General features: G+C 47.7%; 1 protein-coding gene across 1 annotated transcript in view; it reads left to right on the top strand.

Moving 5' to 3' along the window:
- LOC119108940 (uncharacterized) overlaps nucleotides 1-21,562 on the top strand; it is a 73,294-nt gene that overhangs the window by 26,044 nt on the left and 25,688 nt on the right. Inside the window, exons 3-12 of the mRNA XM_037232481.1 lie at nucleotides 11,348-11,566; nucleotides 11,771-11,976; nucleotides 12,448-12,670; nucleotides 15,781-15,946; nucleotides 17,095-17,273; nucleotides 17,972-18,127; nucleotides 19,035-19,196; nucleotides 19,828-19,953; nucleotides 19,993-20,014; nucleotides 21,330-21,467. Coding sequence (XP_037088376.1) covers nucleotides 11,348-11,566; nucleotides 11,771-11,976; nucleotides 12,448-12,670; nucleotides 15,781-15,946; nucleotides 17,095-17,273; nucleotides 17,972-18,127; nucleotides 19,035-19,196; nucleotides 19,828-19,953; nucleotides 19,993-20,014; nucleotides 21,330-21,467 — 1,597 coding nt within the window. The remainder of the gene's footprint in view (nucleotides 1-11,347; nucleotides 11,567-11,770; nucleotides 11,977-12,447; nucleotides 12,671-15,780; nucleotides 15,947-17,094; nucleotides 17,274-17,971; nucleotides 18,128-19,034; nucleotides 19,197-19,827; nucleotides 19,954-19,992; nucleotides 20,015-21,329; nucleotides 21,468-21,562) is intronic.

Raw genomic sequence — 21,562 nt, forward strand, 5'->3', positions numbered from 1 at the left:
CTTGAGAACATTAGGTGTAACGTAATGTACGAGGCGGTACAACAAGGCTAGATTCTCGTTGCATTCTTGCGCGACTCTGGCGACGTTCGTATCCCACGAAAGCGTTGAGTCCACGATCACACCGATAAATGTTATGTGCTGTGAAAGTGTGACAGTCTCCATCTTCCATGTTAAGTGGAAATCACAGCTTTTCTTTCAATTGTGTTTAAAATATTTGAGAACATAGGTGCATTTCTTTGCTCATTTTAGGAGATTTTGCGCTGACGAGGCCTGGCAGTTGGCAAATTGACAATCCGGGCGGCTTTGTAGTGCACGGAGAGTCAGCTTATTGGAGAGCATGGAGCTTGTTTGAAGAGCATGGTCCAAGAGCTGGCTGTCATCTGCATATGAGATGAGCCGGTCATGTGACACGTGACTGTACAAGTCATTTGTGAACTAGGTAAACAAGAACAGACCGACTACGAATCCCTGGGGCACTCCGTTGGCTTCCGTAAGGCCATCGGTCCTCCACGCACCACCTGCCTCCGACCACTCAAATAGCTCTCAACTAGTCAGGGTCCACGCCGTGCCCCTAAAGCTTTGTTTTCAGCAGATCATAATCAACACTGTCAGAGGCTTTCGACAGGTCGACGGCTGTTATGAGCAATATTTCTTCGCTATCGATGTACCTCACTAGCTCGGCGATAACGTTGAGCACAGTGTCCCCAGTGCCGCAACCTTTTCCGTAGGCGTATTAGGCATGGCTGAGAATACCACTGCAATGACAATGCGAGCTGAAATGGTCACAAAGGACTTTTTCATGACTTTTGTATAGTACATTTATGAGAGACGTGGATTTGTAGTTAACTCATACAGTCGAATCACCTGGTTCCAGGATGAGCACACTGTCCGCGATTTTCCACTCGTCGGTAAGACCTGAGTCGCAAGTGAGCAATTGATGATCTGCATATGGTCCGCAAATCACTACCATCGGTGATCCGCGAATGATTACGACACCTACCGCTCCCGAACTGCTCACGCGTCGGATCTACGAGGATAGTTCAGGGAAAGCTATGAACTTGAAAGTGCATTAGGTCGCGCAGACCTCGGCGGTCCGGGGGACTGCCGCGTGCTGTCCCTCACCGTGACAGCTATTCGGACCCCAACCGTCGCAAAGTGACGGTTGAATTCGTCAGCCAGGTCAGAGTTTCCTCCTCACGTATCGTCCCGGATTATTGGTGACGTCATGGCGAATCCATTCAAGGTAGACATAATAATTGCGCTGGCCACCAGAAGTCACCACACCTCAGAGAGAATCGCGTCTGGCACCTATCATGGCACACTTCACGCTGTTCGAAGTCGCGTGAAGTCCGAACAATACTCTGGGGCGCGCAGAGCCAGCCAGGCATCCCTCGCCGCCCCTCGCTCGGCCATCAGGGTCTAGAGATGCGGGTGATCACGCAGCCGCCTAGGACAGCTGGGGCGTCTCGCGCGACCTGTTGTGTACGAGGCAGTGACGAGCCGTAGCACCTTTCCTTCTTTATGGATGATTTTCTCTCTTGCATTCATATCATTGGTATCGTGCAGCTCCCCAATCAGCGGCCAGCAGGTCCAGACAGATGTCGTCCCAGTCAGTCCGTTGCCGGCTGCCGGTGGTGTGCTCGAGGTATTGAGGGACGTATGTCTATTGAGCTACATGTATTTTTGCAACAGAGGCAGTCTATGTGGGTTAGTCTACAACTCAAAGGCCATTCAATAAAGCTGCTGAAATATGGGAGTATGGTACCGCATCTAGGTTTTGTCTTTCAAAATTTTACACCCAAGAATCTTTGAAAAGAAAGACCATTGGCGGACTTGCGAAATGAGAACAACCGGCCGGCATAAAGAAACTTTCAAGGAATTTAGTAGCCCTGCTATTCCTGTTTGCATGCATGCATACCAGTAAAATTTGTGTTAATGTCATGTGCACAAATGTCTTGGTAGGAAATTCCACTGCACCACCACACTCATGCTAGCCTGTGAGCAGGTTTTCCACGGAAAATAGTGCACAGAGCACGTCATTTTCAATCTCTTAAACATGTTGGATAAGTTTACTAGAATTGCTACTAATTTTTCCTAAGAAAAATGAGGCACATGTCTATCTGTCTGTCTATTTGCATATATATGTCGATATGATATACATATACACACATATATATATACATATATATATATATATATATATATATATATATATATATTGGAATATTTTGGCAGAATCCTTTCTTTGATACAGGTTTGATTAAAAATAACTGCTGACTCAGCATTGACGAGCTTTTTGATGCACCGTTCTAGTTCCGGCTCTTTGATTTGGCGTCATCGCTTAGACTAAAGATGGTTCGCACAAAATTACTTATACATTCATCACTCCTTCCATTCTAACGTTTCGAGATCCTATCTCATCGTCGGAGAAGACTAAATTGCACAAGAAATAAGCTTTGGGTTTTAAAGGATGAAAAATTGTGCACTTCTGTTGGAAAGCATCTTTTGGTACGTAGAGCATAAATGAAGCATAATTAATAATTGAATAACAGCTAATTGAAGTAAGACGGAATCCTATTTTTACTTTCATACATGTAAGAAACACTCATAATGGGAACACCACAAATACAAAATGGGAACACTATTGCCACAAGCGCATCAGAAGTGCTCACCGCCCACCACCTAGTAGTTCAAGAGTTCTGCAAGAATTTGTCTGTCTGTTTAAGGCCGGAGAGAGTTCGTTAATGAATATGCTTTCCCAAATTTGAAGGCGTCTTCTGTCACCGCACGTCCGTAAAATGCCAGTGCTGTCTGTCAGTTGTTGTCGTGTCAATGTCATGTCGTGTTCCTGTCGCATGTGGTCCAGAGGTGCCCCGTCACGTAAGTGCATTGTCAGGCGTCGTGAGAGTGTCGTTGTGGTCACACCAATGTAGTGTATGGAACGAAGTTTGTAGCCTTCGATGTTGCACTGGAATTGATACACTACATTGGTGCATTTTAGTTTGTCGGGTTTGTCTGAGATGTTTCTCATAAAAAAGTTCGATATTTTCGTATTACAATAGTAAATGACGATGTCTATTTTGCGGCCGTTTTTGCCTTTAACATGTCGTAAAGCTTTGTCATCTTGTTTGTGAGCAAATGTCATTTGATTTTTATAATACAGTTTGACGGTTGGCTGGTGTCGACATATTGACATATCATTTATAATCATATCATATATATGTCGATATATATGTATAGGTGGGCTCACAGTAAGCATCTCTTGTCGAACACGGCGTCGTGTTGTGCATGTTGTAATATTTCTACTTGGTTTCGCTCGATCGCTGTACCAAGCGTTTTACGTCATGATCTAGCTAAAAAAGAACTTGCCCAAAATTGGCCATTACGTTCCGAATTGCCACATACTTAACGTTAAGTCAAGCATGTGACATTCCGAAAGTGGAAATGACGTGACGCGCATGCGATAGCATCTATGATGCATATCGCTCATGATGATCGTTCGTTAGTTCGCATTCACTCGTGTGTATACACTCGTTGCATGATATACGCGAAACGGAAGTTAAAAACCCCAAGGCTGACCTCGCTTTAAATTTCGAATTATAAGTTCATGGAAGGATTAGATGGCTAGTGTCTTCAAACAAGGTCAGGGAGAATGAGATAACGAGCGCATATTACGCCGACGTGTTCGGCGTAATATGCGTAATATAAAAAATATATATAATATATGACGTAATTTAACCGGCGAATACTCTAAGAACCTAAATCTCATAAATGTATAAATGTTAACTCACATGTGGTTTTTGTGAATTAAACTATTTGAATTGAAGCGAAATGCCAGAACGGGGTCATCAATCAGCTATACTGGTGGAATGCAGGAGCACAATCAGTAACTATGAACTGCAGTGGCACATCGCCAGGGGTCCTGGCAATATGAATGGCCGCGATTACTTGTCTGTAATGTATTGAACCACATTTATCTTGAGCCCAATTGGGCATCACACAAACGGTCGATTCTAGTTTGATTAAATTCAAAATGATACTCGCTGGTGTTGGGTCGGCCGCTCACAGAACCGAAACCGGCTATCCGCAGCCAACCTCGGGAGCATCACAAAATGCTCTTGGAGTTATACGGCTCGCCGATAAAACAAGCTTCTCATTTGATGTTGCTGAAACGAACGGAAACACTGATAAAAAACGTATTACTCAGCCCACCAAATCACTTACACTGGAAATGTAATTCTGTTTTGTTTTTTCAGTTCGGCAGGAATGCTGCATATAAAACGCTGCCATAAAGCGGTTTTTTACCAAGCAGTGTATTTGCCTCCCGCTGGGCCCGCGTAACGGTCAAAACATTGCAGGATTATGGATGCGCGGAAGACAAACTCGTGCAAAAACGTCATCGATCATTCGGGAGAATGTGCTCCAATTTCTGCATATTCAGCCACACAGATTTTTGGTTGTCAAATCCCTTTAAAATCCAGTTATGCATGCGTTCTATGCCTCACCAGACTGGCAAGAGCTGCATCCCCAGGCCGGTTATGGTCGTGACCCACAATACGGAACCTGAGTCTCTCGCAACCTCTCTTAGTGTGACACCGTCCGCCCAAAGATTATACATCGGGAAGTCTACCGAATGCCGCAGCGCGCCTGCGGAACAGGTACGGCATCGGCGTGCTTCCGACACCGCGGCTGAGGGCCGGCAGGGCCGGTCTGAGAAGGTATACCGGAGGGGCCTCCGCCTCAGAGACTCGTTCGTTCTGAAGTGGCACATCCGCATTCGGTGAATGGAAGCTGACCGCTGCAGAGGGAAGGGCCGGAGGACCTGATGACAGCTTGAACCCGACACCAGATGAGCCGGTGGCCATGTGGTCATGCACTGGGGGACCCTGTTGATCCATGCTGCAATCCAGTCGTGTCGATGACCTCTTAAGCCATAGCTTAGATTTTTAGATGCTTCAGCTTTAGTTTTAGATGCTTTTGCTAGAATGCGTTAGGGTGCGTTTTTCGTAAACAAACCATGTAAGCTGCTTTTACTTCCTTTAGCATATTTGCTTAACATAAATAACAACAATATTCTTGACAGAATATTTCTCTTTATACATCAGTGTATATGCATTATACACATACTTTCCTTCATTCAGTATGTGTTATCGCAACTTTCAAGAACGGTCTGGATAAAAATTCGCCAGAGAATGAGAGTCAGAAATGTAAGACCCTTTCCTGACGCGGCCGCTGATACACGGAGGCAGCGACTTATGACTTCTGTTCACTGGAAGCAAACTAACAACGGATTGGCCCACTTTCCTCTCAAAGGGGGCCCTAGTTCGAGTTGGGAGGTTTAAGTCCCCGCCTCCCCCCCCCCGCCCCCAGCTGAATAGAACACTACATCCCTGACTTGCAATTATACCAGTTATTTCATCCTTATTGCGAAATGTGAGAATGTCACATAAGTGGCTGTGCCGAACTGCTCTCTGCACTTTTTTAGCAATTATATGAGACTTCTGGCCGCATTGAACACTACTCCAACCAAGATCACATTAGATCAAGGGCCTGACGGTGTATTCTAAAAATCACACGTTTGAATGAGTGCAACATGTTTTGTAAACAAATCACAGAAGCGTTTGCAGAACGCAATACTGAAGCAAGTGGAATGGACAGTTACATGGAAACTAGGAACCGTGACTGATGTTCGGACATGGTTTTGATGGCAGGCATAATTACGCGCCATGCGTGTCAATCTCGTCCAGAATTTATCCGTGCTAAGTTACGTTTCTCATTTCTCCTCGCCTTCATTCAGTTTGCATTCAACTCTTTTACCAGCTGTCAATGCATGACGTATATATTCACTTCTGGAGCTCCAAATAATCTTAAATAAGCAGCAGTTCGAGCGCATCGGGATATGTGGTGTTCACAACCTTCCAATCAGGTCTGGGCCTGGTCATCTTTAGCCGTGATGACAATGTCCCAGAGTGTCGAAGACGGACAGCGCACCGTCGCTCATAGCTGAACAGTGGTGATCATGGCACTTGATAATCCGCGGTCACTCGTGTGAAGGGCGCCGATGAAAGCGTCACCAACTTGCCTGATGTTCATTCCAACACTAGCGCTTAGCATAACACAGGAAGTAACCGTCACCCCGGTACTCATGCGTGATGGGTGGTGATATGGCCGTTCATGCGGCAGTCCGCTGGCTCCGGCCGTCTGCGCCACAGCCCGTGCTGGCGGGCGCGCTCACTCGCCAGGCGTGCTCGTCGCTGGCTCCGGCCGTCTGCGGTACAGCCCGTGTTGGCGGGCGAGCTCAGTCGCCAGGCGTGCTCGTCGCTGGCTCCGGCCGTCTGCGGTACAGCCTGTGCTGGCGGGCGCGCTCAGTCGCCGGGCCGTCCTCGTCACACATCACGGTGCGGTTCTGGACGAGCACTTTCACCAGGCCGGTTGTGACGCTGAGCCGCGGCATGGACGTGCGTCACACGACGAACGGATGGAGGACACCGGGCCGCGACGGCTCGCCGGCCGGGCGCCGCAGACGCCGGCGCGCTCCGAGTCATGCTGTACCTGCAGCGTATCGAGGTGGTGGCGCAGCAGGCACTGGCACACCTCGCCCGTGCTTCGGCCGCCGCACACCAAGTCCAAGGCAGCAGCGGCAACAGCAGTCTAAAGCCGCTACGCCGCTACCGAGGCGACGGGCAGCAGCCGGTCGGCCAGACAGCTGCGGCGGCGGCCAGCCGGCGTCAGTGGGGCGCACCAGCTGCGCGAGCACGGGGGGCCCACCGTGCGCTGGTACTGCACGTTGGTGAACGGCTTCCAATGGCTAGCGTTGAACTGGTTTTACCAGTGCCAGACCGGCGACGGTGCACCTGGTGCTCATGCTCCCGCAACCAGCCGCTCGCTGACCCTTGAACGCCGACGAGAGCACGAACTAATCCACGCCCCTGCTTGTCCTTTTAAACATTCATGCTCATTTTCAACACGCTCACGAAATAGATGGATTGCCACATTTCCAGGCCGTGACCAGGGGTGCACAACGGATTTTCGTGAGGAGCGGTCCGACCTGGCGTCGAAGGCCTTAGCACGCAGATTGCATGCACAAACCTTCTGTAATCGTCAACCTTGTGATCTTGATCTTGTAGTCTTTATCTTGTGATCTTGTGATCTTGATCTTGTGATCTCGATCTTGTGATCTTGATCTTGTGATCTTGATCTTGTGATCTTGATCATGTGATTTGGATCTTGCGATTTGGGTCTTGTGCTTTGGATCTTGTGATTTTGATCTTGTGCAATCTTGAGTGTTCTTTTTTGTAATGTTACCCAAGCTGGTGCCTTGAAAGCATCAATGGGTATACACTGCACTCTTTATAATGAATGCAAAATGTGAGCATGGTTATATGGATTACTACTTAAAATTACCTGGGCATAAATGATCAAAGATAGCAATAACTCAATACGGACGCAACCCTTGCCACTTGTCATAATAAGTGGGCACCATGATCAAACACTGGCAAGTTATGCCTTCAAGCCTTATTAATGTCTTCGAGCCTCATTATTTGAAACTATGCCCCGTAATCCAAAGCATGTGGCAGAATGTTGTGGATACTGGGAAAAATAAGTACACAAAGTAACATTTTCATGCTTCCATAACACGCTAAATGCTTACTGATGTGATGTCGACCGTGGCTGCATGATAGCCATGATAATGTTTATATTAAGCTTGCATGATACAATTAACAGCACTTGGTATGCTGCCCCTTTTATGGTGGTGTCCATTGGTATTGGAGTGGAGCCGGATTTCAGTCTAGACAGGTGCGCACCAAGAATAAGGCATTCCAAGTTAATAATCCAGCATTTGAAACAATAAATAATATTTCAATAATCTGCATCATCAGCAAGCTTGGGTACAGCAGTGTCTCTGAAATTGGAAGGCGGTTATGAAATTGCGAGGGAGATAAACAAAGGTTGGACGGCAAACTGAGCTATGTAGGGGACAAGTTTGCTCGCCAATCACATGTTGAAAGGGCGAACATAATACACATGTATTCTACGGATACAATTTGAGTGGACAACATGGCAGTGAAAGTTGGAGCAGAACCGTGCGAACCCTATCCCACCAGCGGTTACACAAATGGCAACAGAGATCTTATTCCCACAATACCATTGTCACAACCGGTGAGGCAGGTCCAGCCAAACCGGCCTGAACATTCACAGCACAGATTCAGAGCTTCATCCGTATCCCTGTACATGGTACTGGCTCAATAGCCCTCTGATTTACACAGTTCGCTGTCACAACTATGTAATAATTTGTACCTATTTGATTAACTAATTACTGGCGAACATTTCAACAGTTTGGCGATAACAAAACCAGCACAATCGTTGCCGGGACTCTATGCACCTTGCCCTTTATAGGCTAATACGCTATCTATGTCGGGTGCTATATGTGTCGGGCGCTTGCTATATGGCTTCAGAGCCATTACAGGGGTCATGTTTTCTCCGAGAAGGCGGCGAGACCTTCGCCTCTGTTGCCAGCCCACAATCCTTCCGAGTTCCGATTTCCACGGATCCTGGAAAACGTTAAGCTGATGTTGGTTTATGTACGTCGTTGGGGAAAACCAACTACTCCGCTTCTTTTGCTGCCCCACCTGCACTTGAACATCAGGAACAGATTTCATTTTTCCATTAACCCGCTAAGTCGTGTTCTATTCTTTGTTAGTTTTAAGCACTGCTTTTTGTGTTAAAGTAAGCTTCCGCAAGAGCGTTCAGGTGATTTAAACATAAGCTTTTTGGCACACATTCTGCCTCGGGTATCTCTTCCACTCTGCTTGATACACTCGGCCATTCGCTTCAAAGCTGCAATCCATCCCCACGATTGACTGTCATTGTCTAGAGCTAGCAGATGACATTCAATAAGCGTATTTTAAAACTCTTTGAAAGACGCTAATTGAGAATAAGTACGCAGTTCTTTGTTTCGTCCACCACTGCATTCTCGGTGCCGACACTTGCCTTGAGATCAGTCATTTTACCTTGCATTTTTGAAATGGCAGTAAGGAAATAAAACCCATGAATACTGTCGGCGGAAAGGTGGGAATCTGGAAAGCTTCAGTCACAAATTTGGAAACCCTCTTACACTGCTCTTGCACAAATTTAAGCATGCCTTGGACGTTTTCTTAAGATTTTTTGTGTCCCGGACGCTGGATGTACCATCACATGTTTGTGTCGAGCTATTCGTGGTTGGACACATCTAGCTGGCCTGTTGCATGTTAATGAACTTGCATGAAAACAGTCTTTTTCTGATCAGAGTGTCTATTATATACTAAAACCAAACAGAAACATTTAAGATAAACCTTTCAAACTTTTCGCTGCATTCATCCATTGTGAAAGTGGCTAACACGTGCGTTAGTGGTTTGGCGCAGACCACTGTGTTTATCCCAAAATACATATCCAATCCTGGTTTTCCTTGATTAAACTCAGTACTGGGCCTATCCTTTTTGAACGGGAGTGTTGCCGTACAGATTTGCTACATTCATGACGAAAGCGATACTACCCGTGTGAGGTTCGGTCGGAATCGCATTCTTCTCTTTCTTCGGGCACGACTCTGTGTTAGGCAGGTGAGCAGGAATCAGAGCCAAAGTCTGAATTAAAATCCTGCTGGGAAACTATGGCAGTTTGCCTTAAGGGTCACCGCATGCGGATACGATAGGACGAAGTGGAATGTTCCTCTTAAGGGTCACCACATGCGGATACGATAGGACGAAGTGGAATGTTCCCTTTAAGGGTCACCACATGCGGATACGATAGGACGGAGTGGAATGTTCCCCTTAAGGGTCACCACATGCGGATACGATAGGACCAAGTGGAATGTTCCCCTTATGGTTTTTGGGATATGCGGAACGGTGTTGGGAGCTTGGATGCTTTTTAAAAACCTTTCTTTGATGTTTTAGTGACACTGTCTGCACAGATGGGGGAGGTTTTTCTGGATTCACGTGTTTTATTGTTCAAATGTTGTATTTGTTTAACCTTTCTGAACCCTTTTCGCCCCTTTGAGATGAGCACACATCTAGCTCTGTGGCACCGCGTAACCAGCATCTCCTGGTAACATGAAGCTTGTTAACTCTACATAACAATTTTAAACTGGTAATGTGTCGGTGAAACCGATTAGGAAGGGGTAGAAAGATGTTATGCGCACAGCCCCATGGGTAGCGGATGGATTGGGTATAGAAAATTGTGCCCTTGAAGGTCCTTGATGTGCACCGACCGTCGTCCTCTGGGATAGGAAAAGTGCCCCAGTCCCCTAGTTCCCCCAAAACACAGTTTTAGTTGAATCCGGGTCTAATGCTGTAGTTGATAATTAATGGAATCTGCTAATTTAAAAATGTGATACCTTCCTTCAAATGTCGTCCTCTTTTGCCACTTTTTTGCCATCCCAGACGCAGTCTTCTTCAGTGTGTAACGCAAATATTAGGTTCCAGTTTCAATCAATTTTCGCACCGATACCATACACGCATCAATGTACGAAATAAGCATCAACACCGGGGACGATCGGATGCTGGCGACGTGCTTCCAGTATTACATCATGAAAGCATTAGAACTGCAGCAGGAGACGGAGGCAGTGGCGATGGTAGCGCCTGGCGCTGTGGAGGAGGCTCTTTATTAGTGTCATGCCCGGTGGCTGGCTTCTGTTTTGTTTCCTCCTTTGGAAGGGTACCCGAATTTAAGTCTTATGACACGCAGCAATTTTTGGTAATATTTATGTTAGCGTACCGTTTATCGCCTTTTACAATAAAGCGAAAAAATGATAAAATTTTGCTCCATTACATACACATATACACACACACACACACATATATATATATATATATATATATATATATATATATATATATGATGGAACAAGATAGAATGAAATAATATATACTGGAATGATATATGTGTGCATGTATATATAAGTGTCTATTTTTGAAACATTGTGTCTAGTCAATTCAACCAATTAAACTCACCATTAATCAGATCTATTAAATGTGGCTTCATTTAGTTTACGCTGCAACCCACTCGTGTCGATGACCGCTGCAATTGTTTAGCGAAAATGTGTTATGCTGCGACACATTACATAAAAAAACAACGTACCGCCGAACAGGAGGATAGAAAGGAGCAGTCCACGATAGGCTTTTTGAATTGCTCATGGGTCTGTCCCATGTAAAAACTGCTTGAGCTGGTCCGCTGGGTATACGTTACAGGTGTGTAACACCATCCAAAACGCGCAATCTCCTTTTTCGATTAGCTTTCGGCTCCACCAGCCCCAAATCAGCGCCGTGGTTCTCAAGATCTGTACTGTGCCCAACACTGTCCATCACCTTGCCAGGAGCCGCCCAAGATGCCGCCGGCAAGCAAGGAGAAGCACCTGCGCGACATGCGCGAGTACCTGACAACGGAGCTGCACGGCGCCATGCGGGAGTGCGGATATCCGGATGACCTGGGCGACTACAAGGCCGAAGACGAGCTGGGCAGCTTCGTCAGAGAGGTCAAAGCCATCTTCAGCGCCGGCTTGCAGACGGAGATCGGCCGCGTCATGGATGACGAGGTACGGGTGCCGTCTTTTCAGCATACGCCGTAACTGCCCGATCGGTACTTTGTAAAAGTGCGCTGACTGCTTTCTAAAGGAAAGGAAAGCAGGTTTCGAAACATGAAGGAAGGTGTGCATGTTCATGCCAGCAACTCGTATCCAACGCCACACAGTTATCATTCGACTTTGTCGCACCTCCTTTGACCGGCTCCGACTCCACAGAAACTGCAGTCGGCCAAGATCCGCAAGGAGAAGGACGAGTTCCGCGACCGTGAGGATGACGCCGATTCGTCCGACACTGACGAGGATGAGGAGCTAGGCAAGCGGAAGAAGAAGCACACCAAGCTGCGACCCAGTGATGTGGCCGGGCGCGCCCTGCTGACGGTCCTTGCTCGTGACCCCGGCCAGGCAGTGGCCCTCCCCAGCAGGTTAGCAGCTCGTCAGGTCAGGTTGGCCGCTGCGGGTGTCACAGGCGTGTCGCCTCGGGCCGTGCAAGTGACTTCCTTAGTGGGTCAGCACGCAGTAAAGTCAGGACGAGGCTGGTTCGACGCCCCGGTCGCATGACACATCGCCCGAACACGAACGGATCAGCAGGCCATGAGTCATGCTGGTTGCCTCTGAAGGAGGGCCTGGTCAGTTGAGTTAGCATACCATCTCAATCACCACACCATCAAATACTCGTCACTAGACGCAGTCGCGTTGGACATCAACAATGGCGCTGGTAAGACCATGGTGCTAATCATATTTGTATATCTTTGACTGGCTTGCTGGATGCTATACTCTTCATGAGCCTTAATTGGTCCGCATTTTCATGCCGTCCCCTGACGCAACAGCAGACCAATCAGAAGCTTTGAGTCACCGTTGAGCGCACGGTGGCGACAGGTTCTCGCTGTCCGCAGGCTACAGGGCCAGTATCCGCTGCTGTCGCGGCCCGTACGTCGCCACGTCTGGCTGACACACCTGCTCCAGGAGGAGAACAAGCGGCACGTCAGCGTGGCCGACGCCGAGCCCAAGCTGCTGGACGGCTTCAAGAAGACCCTGACCAAGAGGACCAAGGAACAGAAGGGACAGAGGGCGAACCGCAGCCCGCAGTGGAAGCTCATCGATAACGTGCTTATCGAAGTAAGATTAGACCCGGTGGTGCGAAACGAGGCGTTAGTTAGCGGGGCTTGTCAGGGCAACACAAAGCAATGAGAAATGGTCTTAACCCTCGCACTGACGGGGTTCTGCGCCAGCTTAGAACTGGCGGGGAATGAGTACCTGCCCTGCCCCCTCCTGTTAGTTTGGGACGAAATGGAGGTATACAGACAAGTGAAACGTCGTTATGTATTTCATGTAGCTCTAAACATATTAGCTTGGATCTTTTCTTGATCTGAGGTCAACATGAAAGTGATGTTTTGCCATGTACCACCTTGACATTATTTACAACCAAGCCGGAAATTTTGCACTAGCAATCGGGCAGAAGTTCAGTGACCTATGATCGATTATCTTTCGTGATAAGGGCCACATGCGAATAAGGAACGACACCACCAAGCGTAATGCCGAATACACACCGACAAGTCGTGCTGGTTGGCCCATACCACAAAATTATGAGGCAGGATTACACAGGTAAAAAAGGATTTTCACCTGTCTAAGATTTAGTTAAACCTTTACGTCGCACAGCTGGTGGGTGTTTCACGAAATCCAGAAGCAAAGGTCAACTGATGCCAATGACCTTTGCTGACGCAGAGTGCAATTCGAAGACCACATTGCACAGAAGAGTTAACGAGCAAAAACACATTACTAGCGAATGTCTCATTCAACGGCTTGATTCGACATGGCCAAGCCAATACCTACCTAGATCATTGAAATGACCTGATCTGGGGCAGGAGGGTCACTTTTCGAAATCGATTGAGGGTGGGGCGACTGAGCCGATAAGGCTCATCTAACGTGTCCCAAACCTGAGTTGTCCTCGGAAATTTACACTTTCATTTGCGTGCCCTGTGTGATAAAAGGATATTTTGTCGATTCCAAAGCTGTTTTGCTGCAGAGGAATGGCTTACCATTTTAAGGCTGTTTAAAGCTGCATTTGTATGAGCTTAGAATGCTTGTAGTGGAGTTTAATCTGCAGAAGAAAGCTTACTTATTCGAGCCTTTGTGACTACGGAAACAGGTACCGTTCGTCGTTCGTCGAAAGCGGCTCGAGGCGAACAAAACGATTTTATGAAAAATGGCGTGGTCTGGCACGTACGAACGATATTGTGTGGCAAAGTTTTGAGTGCACTGTTACGACATGCCCTGATATAAAAGTATTTCTGAGCTTGTGCGAACTTCTCAACAGACGTGCCGATAACTGAACGAACGGATTAGGTGATTGAATGTCGGAACGAAAGGACTGGTGACGGAATAGCCTGAGCAGCATTTTGACGCGTGTTTGAAGTTAATGCAACAACAAAGGTCTTAAATCTTGGGCCTTTGCGGTGATCAGTTGGCAGTTCTCATGGTGAAAGTAATCGGCTCTTAATATATGGGGAGGTGGTGGTAAAACGACGTTTTCAAAAAAACATGGGTTATATCGAGGAAACCGATTCACAGACCTGTGGCGGGGTGGGTTCGAGCCGCTCTAGGGGTTCGCTATTTGTGCCCGACTGGAATAGTCTGCGGCCGGTGACAGTGGCCGCGCTGATGGTCAAATAATATCAGAGGGCAAGGTGGACCGTCCCGAGTATTGCGGCACGTGATACTTTCGCCGTACGCTTCTGACTTTGACCCGAAATATCACGATCGGGTTAGGGCTTACCAGGCAAGCAGTAACTACTAGCGTGCGTGCGTGCAGTTGCACTAGCGTGAGTGCTTATCCCAGAAGAGCATCCAGTTAAAAGGTTCGGAGTGTAAGTCTTTAAAAGTCCATGGCCGTCCCAATCACACTGCATTGCTATTCCGCAGGGCTTCTAAGAAAGCAGTTCGTCTATCACGAATGGGAAGAGCGGTGTGTGTATTTCATGATTCCTAGCTGCATGAACACAAACATGCTAAAGTGTCCCTTTATTTTTAGTGAGAACGGATAAATGAAACACTGAGTGAGGTCTCCCGATCATGTTGGAAATTATCGGTTTACTGTGTCTTTGTGAAACTACAGTTTGTACAATGTGGCTCACATACAACTTAACACACGTTTTACTCAACAGCGTCAAGTTTATTTCTCGCACAAAATTGGACTGCAGTGGCATTTGAATTATCATTCAAAACAAAATGGCAAAACACACGGTGTGCGCTCCACTGGATTAGTTCGAGAATCATTTCGTTGGAATTCACATCGGCTTGAAGGGAATGTTTCACATTTGAAGACCTTGAAGCAATCGTCAGATGTGGCGAAATAAGCTCTGGTATACCTTTGAAGTTGAAAAGACTGCACCAGATAGCACAAATACGTTTAATTAGTATATTCCTCAATGCGTCATGGTTTGATTACGTCCTCGCCCCGTGCACACATTGACTGAGGGCCGATTGGTGGCCGTTAGATCTGGAAATCGCGCTCACACACGCCAGATACGAACGCCTCGACAATTGTGTGGCTTGGTCTTGGTAGCCACGTGGGTTTAAGTCGGGCCGCACCACCGTGGCCACTTGGCCGGACGTTCAATTACCTTTAGCAGGTTCAGCTGTCGTGCATCCTGGACCACCAGGACATGTGGAGACCCTTTGATGTCACGTTTGGGCGGGCGTGGAGTCACTGATGACCTCACTGCCGCTGATCGTTTTTTTACCGTCTAATTGGCAGGCGAAGACTGCCACAAGCACGATTGTGCGACTGATACGCTTGTCACTGTTAGCAAAACATGAGCTTACTTTTATGTGGGCCATCATGCTATTCATTATTTCCTTTTTGCTCATATGCGTTCGGGCTCAAATGAACCCGAATGAGGGGGGGGGGGGGGGGGGGCTCAAGTCAGCATTGAGGGTGCTCAGCCCCTCCCTGTGAAACCATATAAAGAGACGCTCCTGACATGAACCAGAAATGCCATGGCATATCCGAAATTCATGTGGCATGATCTACTAAAAGCATTAGGAAGATAGCTCTCGAGCTGTTCTAGAGCTATTCCAGACATGATGGATCGCGGTGGCTGCCCTACCCTCGCCCCGTCAGTGTAAGGGTAAGAGGGTGACGACGTGCCTTGAGGGCCTGCTCAGCTTGACGCAGATTCAAATGCGTGCCGTTTCTCACGCGATGCAACCGTCGTCACCTCGCGCAGGCTTATGACCGCTCGCTGCCGCTTCGGCCTCTCGACTGCGACGATCACTTGATCCTGGCGGCTCAGGCTCTGAACGTCCTCAACACCTTCAACAAGAACTTCACCCACACGCAGCCGTACTGGCTGTGTCCGCTGCAGCTGACGATGGAGCCGGAGGCGGACTCTGGTACGTCAGCGACACTCAACGGGATTTTGTCGATGCGAAACCGCCTTGTGACGAGTATACCGTACGTTATCTTTTTGTCAATATCAGACAGATGGTTCTGTATTCATATCTAGGGTTATAATTGGTCTGAGCGAAATATTCATTCACTGCGCTTGCTATGTGTCTAGTGAACATGTTTTTGTTTCAGGTATACAAAAATCATACCTATGGCTTTAATCAGCATCCAGGCCAGAAACAATGCTACATAAGGCGTCTAGTCGAGCAGTTGAAAGGCCAATGCCCGTTTCTTCATCCGTAACTTTTTGCTGACAGGGAATACGCCACCTTTTTGTACCTTTTCATTTATTGTTATATAAGACATGTGCGATTTGAGAAGCATTACAAGTATTCTCAAAATTCCCTTGAATAACCCAGAATTTTTGTTTGAAGCAGCGATTCCTGCGGGAGAAACCTCTTTCGACTCCCCGCTCACCGCGATTGAAGTGATGCATTACATGCGCCTTGCTTTTCCAACGTGTGTATTTTGTAATGTTTGCCACACACTTATTTGTCAAAATGCTTGTGTACTGAATACTACGAAATGTTGAATCGCGCTGTTAAGACAAAAGGGTATGGGAACATGAAGTTACTTTCCCGCGAATTTAACGAAGCCTTATACTGTGATTTTGATTTCTCCCCATTGGCGTTTACCACAATGTTTCTCTACGAGGCGCACTTTGGCTTTGGGAATGGGAGCATCACATGGTCTATGGTAACGCACTGGTCCAAATGTTTACCAATACATTTCATGGTAATAGGCTCTTGTTGCCCGCTGGGCAAATCACAAGCATTCTTATATTCGCACCAGTAGAGTGTCACTGCGTTGTCATACGACGGTGATCGCGACCACTGCAGGGAACAAGCGTAGTGCTGTTACAAGGCGTGGACGCTGTAATTTGGACCCTAAAATGATTAAAATTGATGTGCTTATCATGTCTTGACGTTGCTGCAGTGGCACTACCCAGTGCTGATATTAGACGTAACTGCTCCTGAGGTTTCGCTAGGGTATATTTTTGAAATACCATCCAAAGGTGGGACACTGTTTAACCCACAACGTTGAGCTGTTACACTGCTAACCTAGCGGCGGACCTATCACTCGCCTACTGCAGAGGAGTACGTCATCAAGCTGGCTGTTTACCTGGACCTGCTGCTGCGCCACTGCAAGCCGCCGACAGAGCAGCTTTTCAAAATCGCCGACCGCGTCATGGACAATGTGAAAGCGAAGGATCCGGAGTATCACAAACACCTGCAGGAGATCTGCAAAAACCGGCCAAAGGTCGTCATTCAGGTAGGGTGGAAATCCTGCATCGCGTCTCGAATGTCTCCAGATATCGGCATTCAATCGCGTCTGGAAAGTTGGATGTAAATGCCTTTACACAGGTTTCTTGATGTTCTCTGTTCCCGCGATCAAATGTAAAGATAGACTTATGTCATTCCGTGAATGTCATTTGTGATCCGCCGTGAAATTTTGAACTTTTGTCTGCGGCTCCGGGTCCCGTACTGGTTTTCATTCTGTAAAAGAACCTAGTGAGGCATAGCGTGCACAAAATCCAACACGCCCAATCGTGTTCGGTGGGCGAAATGGACAACTGCGTGTCCCATCGCACGAACACCATAAATTATTCGTGTTACATGATGTACAACGGCCCATGTACATGTTGTTGTCAACTGCCCATGTCCATGTTTATAATAAGCAACCGTCAACTGCGTAGCACGAATGCATTATGTTATTCGTGCAAACGCAGCACTTGCACTCGCGATTGATACACAATCATGCGATGGAAATGCTGGTGCTCACAGCTGAGTGCGGTCAAAGCATGAAATGCATGAGAGAAAAAAAACTGAAAAATGCCGCAATAGTTAGGAGGGCGTGCCACAACCTTCGACATTGATGGAGGACTCAACGTAAACGATATATTTTGGCACACCCGATCCTGTCAGTTCGTTGACAATATTTTGACACGCGTTGTAACGTTGTCCACGAAGGACTTCATTCCGGAGCTGTTGAACAAGGATCACAAGGCTGGAGTGAAACAGTATAACGAGATGCTGGAGCTGTTGAAGAAAGGCAAAGAACTGAGCAGTAAGCAGGCGGAGCAATTTGCGGATCCCAAGATCTTCCTGCGCAAGTGGCTGGTCCAGGTAAGAAGCTTCCGTCATCGGAGCGGGTTGAATCGGTAGGCACAGGTATGCCAACGGTCATGATTTGCCAGTTGCAGCTGCCAGTATTTGAAGGTTTTGGTACCAGACACTGTTTGTGCTAGCCGCCGGTACAGACCAATCAGTTTTTTTGTTGTTGTAGGGCAAGACCTAAGAGGATTACTGTCCTTGTTAATCTAGCCTGTTGATTTTGACGCCGACGTTTGGCCTTCTCGCTGGATTGTTGCGTTGATCTTCGGTGGTTGAAGCATGAATCTGTCATTCTTCATTCAGGCGTAACTATGGTGCAGGTGTAATGATCTGGCGATATATCTATTTTGTCATCAATCGTGAAAAATCAGTCCCACCAACAAATGCATATTTATTTTCCTAAGGCTGGGACGACATTGTCAATCAAAACGTGGCTTTCCATCCAGTGCTTGTGCAACAGCGGGAGTCTCGCTTTCGTGAGCAATTTTTGGTCGTTGTACCTTTATGACGCAAAGTACCAATATATTCTGGAGTTAACATATGGGGAATTTGCCCCCCCCCCCCCCTCTCCCCCCGGCCCCCGTCTTAAAGTCGCAACTTTGCAGAAATACTACAGCATAAAGAGTGAATGCCAGACAAAAAGAAAAACAGGATATGTCTCACAAGACAATGCCGCAACTTATGTTCAACTATAACAATCATTTTTGTTGGTGATCCCGATCTCTTCCGCAACCTTCCTTTTGCATCGACACCTGTAACGGCTGCGGTCACAACCCTGACAGTCTCTCCGTCGATCACCTTACCGTGACAAACCCGTGCTGACCTGACGAGAGCCCCAGTCGGTGCCTCCGGTGCCGTCCTGTACCGATGCGACCGGCGGATCCGTCTGTGACCGGTTCCGCGCCCCGGCGGCCTGCAGGGGTTCGTCGGCATACTGAGCGTGACCGGACTGCAGCTCATGTGGGACCAGCTGTTCCTGCGCGACTGGAACCGGGAGCTGCTCTACCACATAGCTGTGGGCGTGCTGCATCTCATCCGGCCCTGGATGATGAGGGCGACCTCCTACAGCGGTGCCAAAAAGGTCCGACAACGCCCGCCCATGCCGTCCTATCCGGCGCCAATTGTTAAAGGCTATGGGAGCGGAGGCGCGTACAGCGGGAAGTTTACCGGGTAACGCCAGTTCACATTGCCAGGGCTGACGTCATGTGCAAGAGAGAGAGAGAGAGATATAGAGAGAGAGAGAGAGAGAGAGAGAGGAGAGAGAGAGAGAGAGAGAGAGAGAGAGAGAGAGAGAGAGAGAGAGAGAGAGAGAGAGAGAGAGAGAGAGAGAGAGAGAGAGAGAGAGAGAGAGAGAGAGAGAGAGAGAGAGAGAGAGAGAGAGAGAGAGAGAGAGAGAGAGAGGAGAGAGAGAGAGAGAGAGAGAGAGAGAGATATATATATATATATATATATATATATATATATATATATATATATATATACAGGGATAGCTGTGTTATTGGCTTCAACGAGTCATGAACGGTGACATTCCACTGCATTTGAGGGCTGCATTTGAACGTGCTGCCGGCTGCGATGCGACATATCTGAGAGGCATACGCTCAGTTGCGTTATAACGGCGGACACCGCGGGGCCCGGCTTTTGTTGCGCGCCGGGCGCGGCTGCGCGTGGCCATCACCACACTGTCTTCGATGCTCAGCCCTATCCTGCGACAGGTGTTCCTGGAGGAGCCGGGGAAGCTGTACACGATGGACCTGCGCAAGGCGTTCATCCACCTGGTGGGCGGCGGCAAGTACGGCGACCTGCCAGAGAACAAGAACTACATCCGGCCGCCGACGCCGGTGCCCCCGCCCCGCGAGCCCACCCCGCCGCCACGCGAGCGGAAGACCATCCTGCCGCCCGGTAAGGACCTGGGTGTATCGTCAATCACGAAATTGCGTTGGAATAGAAAAAACGGCGGCGCTTCTGATAAAGGACATCAAATCTGAATAACTTTTCGAATAAAAGCCAATAATTGTTGAGCGCAAGACAATTTACTAAAGAACCATTTTCCCTACCTGCAGATAGTGGCCCCAGCTACACATAACATTTCCAAAGCGAGTTAACATCGTTTTGTGAGTGATAGGGGCTGTGCACGATCATTAGACCAAACGTTAGGGTAGACAGTGAAGTTAGATGAAGAAAAGCACAAAAGTGTGAGGTAAAGCTGTATTCAACGCTTCTTGATCGGATATATGAGGGCAAAAACAAATATATTCATTCAAGTCCAACGTAAGGTAGCACCTGGCGCCGGGTCAGCTAAGCTCGGTGTTGGCAAATAGAAGACAGGTGTTGATGATGGGACGAGCGAGATTGTGGTCGTGGAGTGGGACAGTCGGGTCACTCCCACATGTCGTTACGATGACTATTTTTTTTTATATGTAAACGACTTTGGCAGCAATGGTATCACAAATGTTTTAACTAATGTGTTCCATAGAATTAATAATTGTCAGCATTTTTATAATATGAAAAATTAAAATATTTTTTTAATAATACGGTGGAAACAAAAATAAACTGCATGTTCATGATAAAATATACAATAACAGCCCCGAAATGGTGCAATTCGTTCGGCTGCTACTAGTGGAAGGTTCGATGGTAGATAGCGGTGTAAACTGAAATCGCTTCGCATAGGTAACGCTTTGAGCGAAATAAGCACTTCTGGGTCTGAGAAGAAAATCGTTCCAGCTCAACAAATACCAATAATTATGCACTTTGGGTTGTGTCAATCAGCTTCCTAGCATGCTGCGCCACGGAAAAAATACATTTCAATAAAAATCTGAGAAAACATCCCATGTGATGACACCCTAGTGAGCACGTCACGCGGGCTCAGAGCAGGCGGCCAGTGACTGGCGACGCCGCGCTGTAGGAGCACGAGTCGGAGACTGCTCCCGTGGGATAGTTGCTATCGGATGGTTCAGCTTTTAGTGGACGTGGTCCGGGTTCTTCGTACGTCGCTTAGTGGGGATGACTGTGTGGTACCTTGCTTAAAATTCGCCTCGAGGCTTTGCTCATTGGGCGTATCCTAGTCCGTGTTTTTTGTCATTTGACATACAATTTTACATATGTTTAGAATATTGTTGACATCAGTTTGATTTTCTGGTGCGATATTTTGTGATCACGCACAACGCATCTGAAAACGATCGTTGCCGTCACGGAATTGTGTTCGTTCTCCTTCCAGTGAAGGATGCGGCTCCACCGTCGCCGCCCAAGCCGCGCTTCATGCCGGTCAACATCAATCTGGACGACGACGATGATGAAGACGAAGTCAAGCCCAAGATAGAGCCGCTGCCGGACTCAGCGTCCAGCTCGTCTGATGGTAATCGGCCGCAAGTTGGCACACCGGAAGTGTCGGGCGTGACCTATGACCTCACGCGTTTGACGGCTTCCACCTGTCTTATCCGGTTCTGAGTC

Source organism: Pollicipes pollicipes, unplaced genomic scaffold (genome assembly GCF_011947565.3).
Source record: "Pollicipes pollicipes isolate AB1234 unplaced genomic scaffold, Ppol_2.1 Scaffold_7097;HRSCAF=8413_pilon_pilon_pilon, whole genome shotgun sequence".
Taxonomy (NCBI): domain Eukaryota; kingdom Metazoa; phylum Arthropoda; class Thecostraca; order Pollicipedomorpha; family Pollicipedidae; genus Pollicipes; species Pollicipes pollicipes.